General features: G+C 49.2%; 1 protein-coding gene across 2 annotated transcripts in view; it reads left to right on the top strand.

Moving 5' to 3' along the window:
* LOC116943338 (alpha-actinin-1-like) overlaps nt 1-14595 on the top strand; it is a 78063-nt gene extending 63468 nt beyond the window's left edge. For both annotated transcript variants that reach the window (XM_032956153.2, XM_032956154.2), the window contains exons 13-21: nt 354-462; nt 1355-1495; nt 3099-3281; nt 3572-3706; nt 7636-7815; nt 8941-9087; nt 9620-9700; nt 12069-12227; nt 12700-14595. In XM_032956153.2, coding sequence (XP_032812044.1) covers nt 354-462; nt 1355-1495; nt 3099-3281; nt 3572-3706; nt 7636-7815; nt 8941-9087; nt 9620-9700; nt 12069-12227; nt 12700-12858 — 1294 coding nt within the window. In that variant the 3' untranslated portion in view covers nt 12859-14595. The remainder of the gene's footprint in view (nt 1-353; nt 463-1354; nt 1496-3098; nt 3282-3571; nt 3707-7635; nt 7816-8940; nt 9088-9619; nt 9701-12068; nt 12228-12699) is intronic.
* Nucleotides 14596-15773: the final 1178 nt, after the last annotated feature.

Here is a 15773-nt window from a genome sequence, read left to right as displayed (position 1 = left end):
ATAGGGCCTCTCGACCATAGACACATGGGGTTTTATACAATGGACTTGATAGACCAGTCTCTGGTAGGAACTTTAGTAAGAATGTTAAGATTCTCCCCCGAATCGCGATTCAGTTTGCCACCACTGATCACCGATTGTATGTATGTTGAACTTCTTTCGCACCGTACGTAGCCAACTGTGCTATCCGGAGGCTCACGGTGGAGAGGTGCGGATTGGGAGCCGATTTTAAATCGCGCCGTGCGTCGGCACAGTTACGCCGCGCCGTTCTGCGGGAGCTGAGCTGGGTCTGATGAAGCCGTTTTCACCCCCAACGTTCTCGTGCCTCTCCACCCCCCCCCCCCCCCCCCGTGCAGTGACCTGAACTACCACGACGTGGCGAGCGTGAACACCAAGTGCAAGGAGATCTGCGACGAGTGGGACGACCTGGGCGAGTGGACTCAGACGCGCAAGGATTCTCTCTCGGCAAGGCTCGCTTGCCCTCGCTGGCTCACTCGCCCACTGCCTCAGCAGACACCACACTGGGGCATGGCCATGTCTCGGAGTTGCTCGCAACGGTTGTAGCTATGAGAAGCCGCAGCAATGGGTACCGTCTATGGCAGATGCTACCCGGACAGAGTTTCTCGAGATTAGACTGACTGACCGGTCTCTGGTGAGGTCTGTAGTCTATCGACAAAGAGGTCTCTGCTGGGGTCTCCAGACAGTAGACTGACTGGCCTATGATAGTCTTTAAACGATAGACAACAGATCAGATTGGTAATTATTAATAATTGCCACTGATTCGAGCCATGGCTGGCAATTGAATTCAGGTCATCAGATTCGTCATTTATTGTGCCACCGTTCCCCAGTTGTATGCACAAAGACAAAGATCACCTGCATAGCCTCATCAGACTGCTAGGGCAAGTGCTGTTAACGAGCACCTTTTTCAGGCCGGAACGGCACACGAGGAGGGGGTGGGTGGCCAGTACCACACCTGACCACCTTTATCTTGTATTGATGTTTTCACACCGCACCAGGTACTCATTTAAGTCTGAGGCTCAGGACCAGTTCAAATACGCCACTGTTATTGGTCACGAATCACACTCTGGTCGTCAGGCATGTACGTATGTATGTTGTACTTATTTCGCACCGTACGTAGCCAACCGTGCTAATCGGAGGTGCGGGGGAAAGACAACAAACTAAACGCAAAAAGCAATTCTATATAAATTAACTTTCAGTTTAGGCTCGTAGCACATTGCGTGAATCACTGCGCTCCCAAAGCCAGGCAAGGACAAAGACACACGCACACACACGCACGCTGTGAGTTTGCGGGAGCCAGCAATCACACGGAATCTCCTCCTCCTGTGTGCCTTTACAGAGGACGGAGAAGGTCCTGGAGACCATCGACCACCTGTACCTGGAGTTCGCCAAGCGCGCCGCGCCCTTCAACACCTGGATGGACGGCGCCGCAGAGGACCTGCAGGACATGTTCATCGTGCACACCATCGACGAGATCCAGGTGCGGTCGCGGCGCTGCGCCACCTTGTACAATAATCGGAATATTTGTTTGCGCTGGAGGAATCCAATGGGGCTATGAAGCTCTTTTTCACAGATGTCCAGTAGGCGCGGATCAGGACGTTACAATAACAACAACAACAACCCTTTCCCGTTTTCGAGAGGTCTGCAAGTCGCCGGGCGTGGGTCCCGTTCACCGCCTGAATCTCGCAACGTGCGAGCGGTTTGGCCGTTTATTTTTAAAAAAGACTCTGTACTCTACTCGCCGCAGAGAACTGCAGCAACGTGACCGCACTCTGCAATGGCTAGCGCCAAATTGTTGCCACAAGCCCAGAGCGAGTTTGGAGATTTCGCACATTTCCATGACTCCACCAACCCTCTTATTCAACATGCCGGATTACAGGCGTGTGCCTCACCTTGGTAGGGCTTTGCCATCCCTCGGTTGGCTTCGGAGGCCAGCGTACACGCGCTGAGCTGGCAAGGCTGAGAACCTGGGTTTTAGCCGTCCGTGACTAAACCGGGTTCTCGAGTGTAGCGAGATGATGGTCTCATACCGATCGCGAATCATTTGGTTCTGCACTTGATTTGGCAAAATGTAATCGCTTAAGAATTAAAATGTTGGTCTGACCGTCGTGTGACAAACATTATTCCCGGTGGAAAGTGCTGCCCCCTATTGCGTGGGCCACAAGTCACTCGAAGGGATCCCAGAGGTAGCTCTATGATATCCACTTCTGTGGGCTGTCCTCTTCACCCGGGAGGCTGCACTGCTGTGCAAGAGTTCTGAATGAACACTTCGTCTCTCATGGCGTGAATCTTATGGCACGGGAGCGACAAGTTTCGCCAAGCGTGGCCTCTAACCCAGCACTGTGGAGGCATCGAGGGTTGGTGGATCACCGCACAAATGTTGCGAAACTCCCTTCCGGCGGGCGTCGGGGTCCCATACCCTGGTTCGCCAGGTTAAGGCGGTAGAGCAAATGCTGGCTCCATCCGTAGAGTGTTGCACCCTCACACTTGTGGGTTTTCTCTGGGTTTTCTGATTTCCTCCCACATGTAAAACACTCCTTAATTGCTTGGAAGCACCTTAACATATATATTACATATATAAAGGACTGCAGAGCTTGGACGATTGCTGATAGTACCTGGCTGCTGCCCTTCCCACTTGTCTGTGGTTCCTCACCTCCTCTGATTCGTTTTATTCCGGGAAGGAGCGAACCGTGTGTGCGGTGGTGGCACGTTAGAAGTAAAAAAAAAGGTTTTATTACGTTAAAATATCGACAATGTTTTTGCTTCGTGCGTGTGTTGAACAACGTGTGATAATTATAACTCACGAATGGCCATTGGATACGCGCACACGAGACATCCCAGCCCGTTTTGAGCCAAAAAATTACATTTAACCCGCAGTTGAGTACACGGTTTAAGGAGCAGTGGTTGTTACAGATAGCAGTTGCACGTATAATTTTTTGTTGTTGAAATTATTATTATTATTACCGAGGAAAAACAAAAAGAAGCACACTTATTTTCGTAACTTTTATCCGCCACGCGTGGTGGCGACAAGCGACATTGGTCCGCTCTGGGCGCAGCGACTAAGCCCTCCGTGTGCATTGCAGGGGCTGATCACGGCTCACGAGCAGTTCAAGGAGACGCTGCCGGAAGCCGGGAAGGAGAAGGACTCCATCATGGGCGTTCAGAACGAGATCCAGCAGGTGGCCCAGACCCACAACATCAAGCTGAGCGGACAGAACCCCTACACTGTGGTCACCCCACACGACATCTCCAGCAAGTGGGACAGGGTAAGCGCGCGTGCACCACTCATGTTGTTACCCCCTCCATGACCGGCACGACACGAATGGCGACAGCCCTCGATTAGCACGGGTGGCTACGTTCGGTGCGAAAGTAGCTCACCGTACGTACGTACGCGCAAACGTCGTGCGCGATTTTATTTTCTTTAGGCGTAAAACACCCAAGCGCGCAGCTTCTCCGGAGCACCATGTTACACACGTTCGGCAGCCGCGACCGTCGCACGCGCCCTCCGACGCTCGACGCTCACCACCCCTCACCCCCGTGTGGCGTGCGCATGCAGATGAAGCAGCAGGTGCCGATACGCGACAACGCACTGCACGACGAGCTCAAGAAGCAGCAGGCGAACGAGAAGCTGCGCAAGCAGTTCGCCACGTCCGCCAACACGGTGGGGCCCTGGATACAGACCAAGATGGAGGTAAGGGCAGGGTCACGCATGCTTGTCTGTGCATCGAAATCAGCTCGGGCCTCCTCGCAAATCACCGTGGCTTGTGTGGCCACCCCCCCATGCTGAATCCCTCTGCCTCTCGATCTACGTCAGCTCAAGCCTCCCGTAAATCACATGGCTTGCGTGTTGACAGCCTCCACTGTGAATCTCTCCCCTCTCTCCCACCTCCTGTGAGAACAGACGCTGCCCCGTCCAGCTCACTTCTGTTCCCTGCTTCCTTCTCCCCTCTCATCATCACCCTCTCATCCCTCGCGCCTCCGATTATTAGCACGGTTGGCTACGCACAGCGCGAAATAAATTCAGCGTATATATCAACGTACATCCCTTTCATCTTGTCCTGGTTATTCCTTCTCCCTTCCTCCTCTCCTTTTTGCCCGGCGTTCCTTCCTGCTGCTCGTCTTGAACGGTGCCCTCTTTGTTGTCGCTTCCTTTCCCCTGGTGCGCCACAAGGGACACTCCGAGTTGCGGGTAGTAGTGCCGTGGATAAAGAGGAGTTCTCTAGTAATGGGGCAGAGCACTCGAGTCCAGTGGTGCAGCCGGCCTTGTCCAGCGATGAAAATTCCACATTACCATTGCGGGCGACTGTCGGTGTGACAACCATTGGTATTGTCCATAACATGAGTCCTGGGGTGGGATATCATCAATCGAGTTTGACCCCGAGCCGACCCAGGGTATTAACTCACGCCTTTCTTGATTGCGAGACGTGCATTCTCACCCACAGCTCCCAATCGGCCATAATTTGAGCAATTGGCATGGGGGGAAAAAAACATTTCTGAGCAATTGTCCAAAATGCATTGGTCCGCCTTGTGGCTTGGTCGCTTGCGTGTGCAGTTGCTGTAATTAATTGACATTTCACTAGTTATGGGATGATGTTGATAGAGTTAGGCTATTCTACAAAAGTAATGCTGCATATTCTTACATGTGACGTCTGCAAGGGAGGAGATGAATCCTTAGGCACAACGCAGGGACGTGAATTATTTGGCCTCTGTCCACTTGCAGTGGTAATTGGTGGCGTTGCAACTCGCCCGCCCGTGCTCGTAGCGGTTATAATTTCCCGTGGCTTGGGAAGAAACGAAAGCCTGCGTTTAAAGGTGATGAGGGCTTTAAATTTTCAAACCATTTTCTGCCCTGTAATTTTCTCACGGGGGCATTTAATGTTTTGTAAGCGTGGGTTCATTTTGAGTCTCTCTTTCATCACTTTAAGCAGTCCAAGCTGAAGTGTGTCCATACACACAAAGAATGTGTGGTGATTACACACAGTGAATTAGACCACGTCGCCCCTATCCTGGGATCCTTCCACAAGCTCCCAACCCAACCTTAAGCCAACGACAAGATCGCCCTCACTATCTTTGAGATACTCCATTATTAACTTTCCCCTGCCTTCCTTATCCCGTCTAATCTTACCCTTCTCCCCTCCACACACGCTCTCACATCTCCCCTCTCATCTCACTCTAATGCCCTCCACACGTCCTAACCTTCAGTGATCCGCACCCCCGATTAAACACGGTTGGCTACGTGCGGTGCAAAAAGTTCTACATTTATAATCAAGTCATTTCAAAACCCCTCTATCAAACTCTGGGTAAGTGGAAAGTTACTCATTCTCGGCTACCATCGTAGTCTGGAATGCCCTTCCCCCAGCCATCCTTTCTGCTAACTCCCTGCCCCTGTTCATGTCCAGGCTCAAGACCTTCCTCTTGTCCTCTGCCTATGGCTTGCCTTCTTCAAAGTGTTGTAATTGAACACCTTACTTTAGATCATACGTGTATAATAATAATCAGGACAGGTTTTACACTTTCTGGCAATAAAACAGGTGTTAAGATGTTCAAACACCAAATAGAAACCCTTTGCAAGGAATCATGGGACCAAAAAAAAAAGATGCCATGATATGTGTATACCCTCCCTATTTTAGGTGGTTCCATTGAAGGCATGTACCTCGTGTCTGGGTAAAAATTCAGAGTGCATCATATTGCATTGCGCACGTGGGCTGGCAATTTTTGGTTTCTTGAATCAAATCTACCCACGGTGTAGCAAGGCCGTAATTATAATATATATTGGGGGGGGGGGACCCATCCCCCCCCCCCAATATATTTATTTGAATATATTGGGGGGGGACACATCCACCCCCAATATATTCAAATATGCTCAAAATGTCCCCCCCAATATATTGCTATAAAATAGATTTCTGTTTATATGATTGTGGTTATGGTTGTACTTTATAAATCCCTAATCTCTGCCATTACATACAATGAAACAAGAAAAGGTAAAAAAGAAAAAAAACAGAGCAATACAATACACTTAGACATTATTGTAAAAAAGAATAAAAAGTCTATCCTATGTGTTAGTGAATTTTTTTTTATATTTTAGGCAGGAAATTCGTTTTCAAATTTAGATTTTTTTTCTAGGGGGGGACCCCCAGACTCCCTGGAAGATTTGGTCCCCCCCAATGTTGACTTCATGGCTATACGGCCTTGCGGTGTAGTACAGTGCTCAGATGCTGAAGCAAGATCTGCATTCCATTGCTGGTTTACATAAGAATTAGCCACGGGCCATCGCTTGTAGAGATTCTCATGTGGCCGGGAATCGCGAGCTCTGGCACGTTTAATCACAGTCCCACCACGAGGCACACGGTACTCGTGGAAGAGAAATGCGCGCTTGCTTGACGCTACAAGAATGAACAGATTCAATCGTTAGGTTACACGTTTGCGGTGCATTTTACCACACTTCTGCTCTACTATCCGAACGCCACTGGCTCCCTGCCAACTACCGTTGTATGTTTAAATGTCTCACTCATGTCTATAGATCCCTCCATGGTCTTGCTCCGTCCTCTATGCTCCCAGTCTCTACTGTTCCTCTCTGTGCCTTGCTCACCCTGCGCCCAGTCTCGCTCCCTTTCCTTTGCTCTTCTTGCTCCCACTCGCTGGAACCAACTCCGACTGCACATAAAACAATAATCTCCACTAGCCTGCTTTTGTTCCTCCCTTAAAACAACCCCCATCTCTTCTCCCTTGCCTATCCTGCTACTCGTACTCCCTGCCCCCCCGTCCCCCAGCTACAACCAGGGCTAGCCCTATCACTACCCCAACCCCTGCCCCTAACACTACCCCAATCACTAACCCTATCACTAACCCTATCACAACCCCAACCCCTATCACAACCTCGATCACTACCCTAATCCCTACCCCTATCACTACCCCAACTCCTCCTTAACCTCTCCTGCCTGTCTCATAACCGTCACCATTACAACACCACCACCACCACTTTTAATTACCCCACTTTTTATCTCAACCACTATCATCTTATGTACAATTTTACAATTGCTGTAAAGCGCCTCGGAGTAAGGCGCTGTGTACATCTACACAAGATAAGATAATGCAGTGGCCCCGTGTGTTTGTAACTGTCTGTATGGTACTGTTACGCACGAAAACAAATATAAAAGATGCACTTGAAAAACAAATATTAGCAGGGACTTCCTGGTCATACTAGCATGGGGCACAAACATTTCAGAGCGATGCGGTTGGTAAGTGGCAGTCGGATTATACTCGATGGTACATCAGGCGTAGTGAAGATAGGGCCAATAATAATAATCGGTCAGAGGGACTGACTAACATATATACAAAAAAAGCACAAATTCAAGTTAAAAAGAAAAAAAAACCAATATTGCTGGGAGCTTCTTGAGAAAGTGATTTCAATTCAGTTCCTGAAGAAGCTCCCGACAAGCGGGGGCGGAACGTCGGACATCGTACCGAACCACGCTCGGCGCCACCCGACAGCAACGACGGAGAGCTACTACTACGCAGCACAACCGCTAAACGCGCGGCGCGGTAAACGACGTCGCGAGCTCCGCGTCGGAACGCTCTGACGGCGCGCGCACGCGTGCTCCCTCCGCATTCCTCGCGCAGGAGATCGGGCACATCTCCATCGAGATGCACGGCACGCTGGAGGACCAGCTGAACCAGCTGAGGAAGTACGAGCAGAATATCGTCAACTACAAGCCCAACATCGACAAGCTGGAGAGCGAGCACCAGCTCATCCAGGAGGCGCTCATCTTCGACAACAAGCACACCAACTACACCATGGAGGTGAGGACAGCTCACTCGCTCACCATGCACACCGCTTACACCTCGCTCACCACACCAACTACACCGTGGAGGTGAGGACAGCTCACTCGCTCACCACGCACACCGCGTACACCTCGCTCACCACACCAACTATACCGTGGAGGTGAGGACAGCTCACTCGCTCATCACGCTCACCACGCACATCTCGCTCGCCACACCAACTATACCGTGGAGGTAAGGACAGCTCACTCGCTCACCACGCTCACCACGCACACCACGTACATCACGTTCACCACACCAGCTATACCGTGGAGGTGAGGACAGCTCACTCGCTCACCACGCACACCACTTACATCACGCTCACCGCACCAACTACACCGTGGAGGTGAGGACAGCTCGCCTCACCACTCTCCGCACAGCAACTACACCATGGAGGTGAGCACAGCTCACTCGCTCACCACGCATACCACACCAACTACACTGTGGGGCTGAGCACAGCATGCTCACCACACACATTATATACTCCACAAGTACATCACACCTACCACGTCTACAGCATACACTGTACACCGCGTTTACATTTAAGAATGTATTCCTCTTTGTAGGTTTCTTTTGGCTAATTTGCATTGCATGTCACATTTGTTTTGTTGCATCTGTACAGTATTGTTTGTTCCGTTACGCTTGGCGTATATAACATCTAAAAAAAAGGAAAATTAACTCTTTTACGCATGACTCGATGCACGCATCACACGCTGAGCTGTATTGGCTTCCATTTGCCGAAGGAATACATTATAAGGTCACACTCATTACGTACAAAGTGCTTGCCACAAATGAACCACAATACCTCGCTGATCTCGTCAAGGAGTGCATAAACCATCGCGCAAACTCCGGTCATCCTCGCAGCAGTGAATTTTGGCGAACCATTGAACAAAGACGGTCACCGCATCGCCTGACTTTCAGATGCGCTTCTGCGGACATCTGGAAAGCTCTTCCCCTGCACCTCCGATTAGCACGGTTGGCTACATATGGTGCGAAAAAAGTTCAATGTACATACAGGCGAGTCCGTGGATCGCTACACGTGTAGACTCGGGCAGAGCGAGTGTTATTTGGTGTGAGCTGCGGGAACTTTTTCTTCTCTGTGTGCAGCACATCCGCGTGGGCTGGGAGCAGCTGCTCACCACCATCGCGCGCACCATCAACGAGGTGGAGAACCAGATCCTGACCCGCGACACCAAGGGCATCAGTCAGGAGCAGATGCACGAGTTCCGCGGATCGTTCAACCACTTCGACAAGGTGCTTGCGTGTGAGCCTGGCGCTCTCGACCGCAGTCGCGTGGACGCGCCGAGACACGCGATCCTTTTTCTTTGCCACGACGCTCACGCCAGGCACGAGCGAGTGGCACTCCTCCACGCCTGCGCATTTTAGTCTGGAGCGTAGCGGTCAGCGCCGCGGCGCTACGAACCCCGTCGGATACGAGTTCGATTCCCGCTCACGGCCAACACCAGTAACGATTTTCGGGAAACCAATCCTGGGTCTCCCCTAGGTCGACTCGGCCTCGATTGAGTGCCTAGTGTGATGTGTAAATATTTCCACGAGGGAGGCAAAGGCAGCCGGGCGTGGCGCTGGCCACCTACCTCCTCGTGTGCCTTCGTCGGTGTTCGCTAAAAGCACTTGCCCCAACAGTGTGTCAGAGGTTGCACGGGTGATTTTTGTCTCTGTTAGTCCTATATTGGCTACGTACGGTGCGAAATAAGTTTTAACAAACATGCATATTCACTCGCGCTTTGGTGGTTAAATGCAAATCCGTGTGTCTCTGTTTTCCCAGGACCACTCTGGCCTTCTGGCTGCCGAGGAGTTCAAGGCCTGCCTCATCAGCCTTGGCTACGACGTCGGCAACGACCAGCAGGTGGGCCTGGTGGTACACGCAGGAGGAGTGTCTTGCGCGGCGCTGACGATCGCTGTCACATTCAGCGTTCGACTCGCAGTCGGCGGATTGCAAGTTCACAAAACCTGGTTGGGATGTGCGCGGAGGGGACACTTGTTAGTGTGAAGCTTTGAAAGGATTTGATAAACCATTTTGGGTCTTAATTGATTGTTCACGCTTACGGTGGCTTTCAGACAGCATACATTAATTTTTCGTCTCCCCCCTCCTCTTTTCAGAACATAGATGGACTAGTCCTTCTAAATAAACTGCCAAATCGCTGCGCGTGGCGCTGACGTTTTTTGTTATAAATAAATACACCGTTTAAAAATAAATAAATGAATGTGAACCGACACACCTGATGACGAATGTTTGTGTTATGGTCGAAACGTCGTGAGATTTTTTATTGTTTTATATATATTTTATTATTTTATTGTTTCCCTTCAACGTGACTTTTACCGAAAGAACCAAGAATATGAATCACTGCAGTCACGAAAGTTTTAAATCAAAATTGAAGCTTTGACGAGTTTAAAGATGTCACGCAAGACCCCCCCCCCCACTTCCCCCTTCTTCCCTCTTCTTCCCTTCCCGTGCAAATGTGCCGCTCCCGATCGTTCCCCCCTACGGTGGTAGGACAGTGAGCCCAAGTGTCTCCAGTCGCTCCCTAACTTGAGGGCGTGTCGCTCCTGGGTTCGTTTACGTGCTCGTGAGCTGCTCTTTAATGTTTGCGTTGTGCATGTTGGGTTCTTGAATAAATAAAATAAAAACAATGTCACGCAAGGGGGCAGGGGTGGGGGGAATTATTAACAGAGTGGGTGGGTGGAGGCAATGGCTCCTCGGCCCAAATAATTGAGTGCTCAAAGATCCCAAAACACCCCTGGTATCCAAGTTAAGGGTTTCCCACCTTGACATCTCTGGAGTGTTTTAGAGACTTCGCAGGAGTCACCAGCCACACATTTATTGGAGTGCTGCTTTCAGGTGTGCTTATCATCATCATTGGCATCATCGTCATCACCTAATGATCATGTATCTCTTCACGTGCCTTTGCACACTGTTCTTCTATTTTCTGTACGAGTTCATATAGAAGGAGCATTTTGCTGATTGCTTGCCAGGTGTCTCTATGCAATTGTTATTGACGAATTATGTTGACTTTTTAAAATACACACACTCTGTACTCTTGTCAGGGCAAAGGTGAGAAATATTTATTTTATTGTGATTTTTCGGTGAGATTAAGAATCCTGCTAATAGCAACAGTTTACCCATTTACCCTCGGGTTGTGTTATTTTGAAGGACGTTCAGGAAGTACAGCAAAGATGTGGACTCCTCATAGTTTCCCCCTCACACGTGTGGCTTTTCTCCTGGTTCTTCCGGTTTCCTCCCACATGCAAAACACTCATTTTTTTTTCTATCTACGTGAGTTTACCGAAAGAACCATATGATAAGAATACTCATTTATTGGCCGATCGCACCATAATATGCTAGCTTTACTCCCCAGCTTCGCCCGAGACTTGGATTCTTGTCTTGGATTAATACACGGCCTACGCGGAGAGTTGGGGGGGGGGGGGGATGCGTGACGTCAGCAGGCACACTGCGTGACGCTGCCGCATGCGGGTGACATCGCAGATGTGACGTCACCGATCGCTTGCCGTGCAAAATATATCCATTATTGCGCGCCCCCCCCCCCCAAAATACTAAACATTTTTTATACTTATTGCATTGTGTACAGTCTGGAAGCTTACCCACATGCCAAATTTCAAGTTTGTTGCATATCGGGAAGTATGCTAAACATTTCGAACAGTGTGGCTGCTGCCTTTCTTTCCCGCTTGACTGCGGTTCTTTGCGCCTCTGAGTCGTTCTCTATCTGCCAGAGCGAGCGACACCGCGCGGACACACCGGAGAGTTGTACAACAGTGCCGCGAAAGCCGCCAAAGTTTCACGAGTTTTCTGTGTACCCGTAGCTGCGTCTGTGTCCGTTTGTGTGGGGAATGGTAGTGTCGCGGTTAGCGTGCTGCACGAACCAAGCAACCCGAGTTCGATTCCCACTCGCGGCCATCAACACCAGTGATGATTATCTGAACCGGCCCTGGGCCTCGCCTAGATCGACTCGGCCTCAAATAAGTACCTAGTGCGGTGTGTAACCATCACCACTCGGGAAACAAAGGCAGCCGGGTGTGGTGTTGGCCACCCACCCCCTCGTTTTCTGTGCCAGCCTTCATAGGTACTTGCTAACAGCAATTGCCCAAACAATATTTTGAGGCTATACGGGGGATCTTTGTCTTTTGTGCATTTGTGTATCACATCACACGTTGGTGTTACTCACTGGGGGGACCTCCGTTGTGCTTGACGTCTGTAGGGTGAGGCCGAGTTTGCTCGCATCATGAACATCGTGGACCCCAACAACTCCGGCTACGTAACCTTCCAGTCGTTCATCGACTATATGACCCGAGAAACGACCGACACGGATACGGCCGACCAGGTCATCGCTTCCTTCAAGATCCTGGCAGGAGACAAGGTCAGTGTTATTATGGTTGTGATGTCCGCAATTCCCAAGGAGCGATCGTATGTCCTAAAATGTTTTTCAAAATGAAAATCTCTTGTTGCATATTCTTAACTGGTGTGAAGCTACGATTCAGCTTCTCGTTATTACCAATTTTTTTTTTTAACGATGAGCAGATTAACTTGATATTTTATTCTTGCATATGGCAATATGTTCAGGAGCTAAATACCAGGTCTGCTAGCCACGATGAGATGGCTTCAGGAGATACTTGTACTGTACCTTATTGTCCATAGTTTGAGTTACATGGCCATGATCGTACTGCTGTGGCTAATTTTCCATTCGTGAAGATGTGTGCGTTGGCCTGTTGGTGTTTTGATGTGGTAGATGGTTACCCCCCCCCCCCCCAGTCCCTTCGAGGAATGTCAAATCCAAGAGACGCGGATACTATACGCGTGCGGTATGTAACCCCCCCCCTCCCCCATCGCAGACCTTCATCACGGCGGAGGAGCTGAGGCGCGAGCTGCCCCCGGAGCAGGCCGAGTACTGCATCGCGCGCATGGCGCCATACCGCGGGGCTGACGGCGTCCCGGGCGCCCTCGACTACATGTCCTTCTCGACGGCGCTCTACGGGGAGAGCGACCTCTAGGCTCGCGCTCTCGTGCACACACACGCACACACACACACGTGCACGCGCGCGCAGAGATGCACGCGGGCTCACGCGCGCTTGCCTACGGTTCGCGGGAATTCGCACACGCGCGCGCGCACGCATTTGCACGCACGCACACACGCATGGCATCGACAGCCGCCATTTGCCGCTAAGTGATGGCGAGGTCACCTCACCGCTTGTGCTGCCAGGTTGGGTGTGCTTTGAGGTCGTGTGAAGTGTCGAAAGCCCGCTGCGAGGGAGGTCATGGGATGGACCCGGGCATTATGGGGCATCCCATAACACACTACATACAAACGTATGCACTCGCGTGCATTTTTTGGCACACACATACACCTGCGCAAATGCACGGACACACACTTACCGCACGCAAGCACAAAGACAAATGTTCCTGCCGGTTAGTCTTGTTGACTGTAGGGCTAAGTGCTATTATTGAGCACCTATTATGAAAGGCCCGCATAAACGCATGGACATGATTTCTTCGCAGTCGAGAGCAATACACACTTAGTGCCTGCGCATTTGCAAATCTTGAGCTGATGTAATTGAAAGCGAATAAAGAAAATACAAGCACCTTTTGAAGCACACTGCTGGAAGTCACAGGTTTAATATATTCCTAAACCATAGCCAATGCCAGCCTTTCTAAATTGTATTTATCACCACATTAACACCTGCTCGCAGATTGTTGTATTCTCATGATGTATCTTTATCGAAATGCTAACGGTGCATGTATTGTGTAGTAACCTATACGATTTGGCTTGTGACTGACACCAGTTATTGTAAATTTATATTTGGGATAACGACAACTTGAGCAAATTTATGTATAGTATTTCGTCATGACAACACTACGGATCATATTAGCAAATGTTTGGAACGGATTTAGTCCCGATTCGGAGTGCTTCTAAGAGATTTCAGGCAGCTCATTCGCCGCTTGCCGGGCTGGGCTCAGACAGGAGTGGTTGTTGGGGTGGGGGTCAGATTAACCAAATTAAAACGGGGCATTAGCTGTGCTCGTGGTTTTGTATTTTTTCTTCTACTATGCAATGAATTTGAACACTATATATTCAGCTTCACAACGGATTATTCACAATAAACAAAAGTGTGCGCTTGCAGTAAAAATGGGGGGACACAATGAAATCGAACCGCTGTTTTGTGTGTAGAACACCGTTTTTTATGCCAATTATTGTCTTGCTTTACTTTCATACACGATGTACATAGGTGGTGGGACTGACGCACACCGTTTTGGGAGCTCAACTGCTGGTGTCAAGCGTTACCGACGCATTCTTTAGATGTTTTGTTTTCAACTGCTCCACAGTGCTCTTACTTGTCACGCTATAAGTGATTGTTCCACCCAAACCCTAATCGATGGTAATTTTGTTATTTGCAGTCAATACAATCAACTGTAAAATATTGAGCAGTTTTATTTCTTTTTAAATAGATTTTTTTTTTTTTATCATGGTGACATTGCATGTGGTAAAAAGATTGTATGTTGCACTCCTGTAATTTCTGATTCTTTATTAAGGATTTGTCTTTTTTGAGCTTCTTGGGCAACAATTTACTGTAATTGTACTTGCATATCCACCATTAAGAGCATGTGATAGAATCTGACGTATTTTTGTTTGAGTCGTTAAAAAGATTTCTACATGCAATTGCTATCCATAACAATCATGCTCCTTAAACCGTGTATTCAACTGTGGGTTAAATATAATTTTTGGATCAAAACGGGCTGGAATGTCTTGTATGAGCGTACTCGAGTGGACTTTCTTAAGTTATAATCATCACACATTGTTCAAAACGGACAACACGCACGAAATAAAAACATTGTCAATATTAATGTAATAAAAAAAATGTTTCAACTTGTAACGTGGCACCACCGCCGCCACACACTGTTCGCTCACTCCCGAAGAGATGGGACGACTCAAAAGGCCTGAGGATGAACCACAGGGAGAGGTGGTGGGGGAGGCATCCACATGAGCCGGCACCAACAATTGCCCAAGCTCTGCCGTCCTTCATATGAAATTGTGCCCTATTGTAGCTTTAATGTGCAATGTGTTGACCCTACTGCAATGTTAAGCAGCATAATAGTCCACTGGAATTGTGGTCCTTCCCCCGCACCTCCGGTTAGCACGGTCGGCTACGTACGGTGCGAAAGAAGTTCAACATACGTTTGATGTTTGATGCTGAACACTTTCGACTGCACGGACTTCGGATCCTTCACTGCAGACTCAACAGGTTCGTAAATAACACTGGCCTTAAAAGGAAAATCGTACAATAGGTGACGTTTCGAGCAATGGCCCTTCTCAAGTGGATTTTTGGTCAATGCGGTCATGGCCAGCAAGTGGTCCGAATATTGTTTTTACAGTTGCTGAGGAAAAGCCCAGAATGCCAAGTGGCCAGCAGCAAATAGCTCTGTTAAAAGTATAAAAGATAACGGTGAATGCGTGTCTTGAATTGAGCAAAGTTATATCAGAACTTGGAAGGGAATTCCGAAGTTGAGCAGTGCAAGGGAATAAGGAAAAAAAATAAGTATTGTCCAGCAGTGTGGTGGTCGAACCGTATGCGTGAGACAAAACAGTCCGGTGCACCAATGAGTGAAGTTCATGGGACAATGACCATAGTAGTGATAGAAGAGTAATGACGAGGCTAATGACTGCTGTTTGAGTGTATGTCGAACTTCTTTGGCACCGTACGTAGCCAGCCGTGATAATCAGAGGTACGGAGGAAGGACAACAAACTAAATACAAAAAGCAGTTCTAAAGAAATTAGTTTTCAATGTAGTGAGATTCTTTAGTGAATTGGTGAGTTGTTTCATTAACCTGACTGGTGGTGGTGTGGTACCAGCAGTGATGGGACAGGATAAATGAAGATTTGTGGTGTTTTCATGTTGACTGTTGGTGGAA

Source organism: Petromyzon marinus, chromosome 17 (assembly GCF_048934315.1).
Source record: "Petromyzon marinus isolate PM22_M1 ecotype Great Lakes invasive population chromosome 17, UKy_Petmar_22M1.pri1.0, whole genome shotgun sequence".
Taxonomy (NCBI): domain Eukaryota; kingdom Metazoa; phylum Chordata; class Hyperoartia; order Petromyzontiformes; family Petromyzontidae; genus Petromyzon; species Petromyzon marinus.
This window is presented reverse-complemented; position numbering and strand designations above follow the sequence as displayed.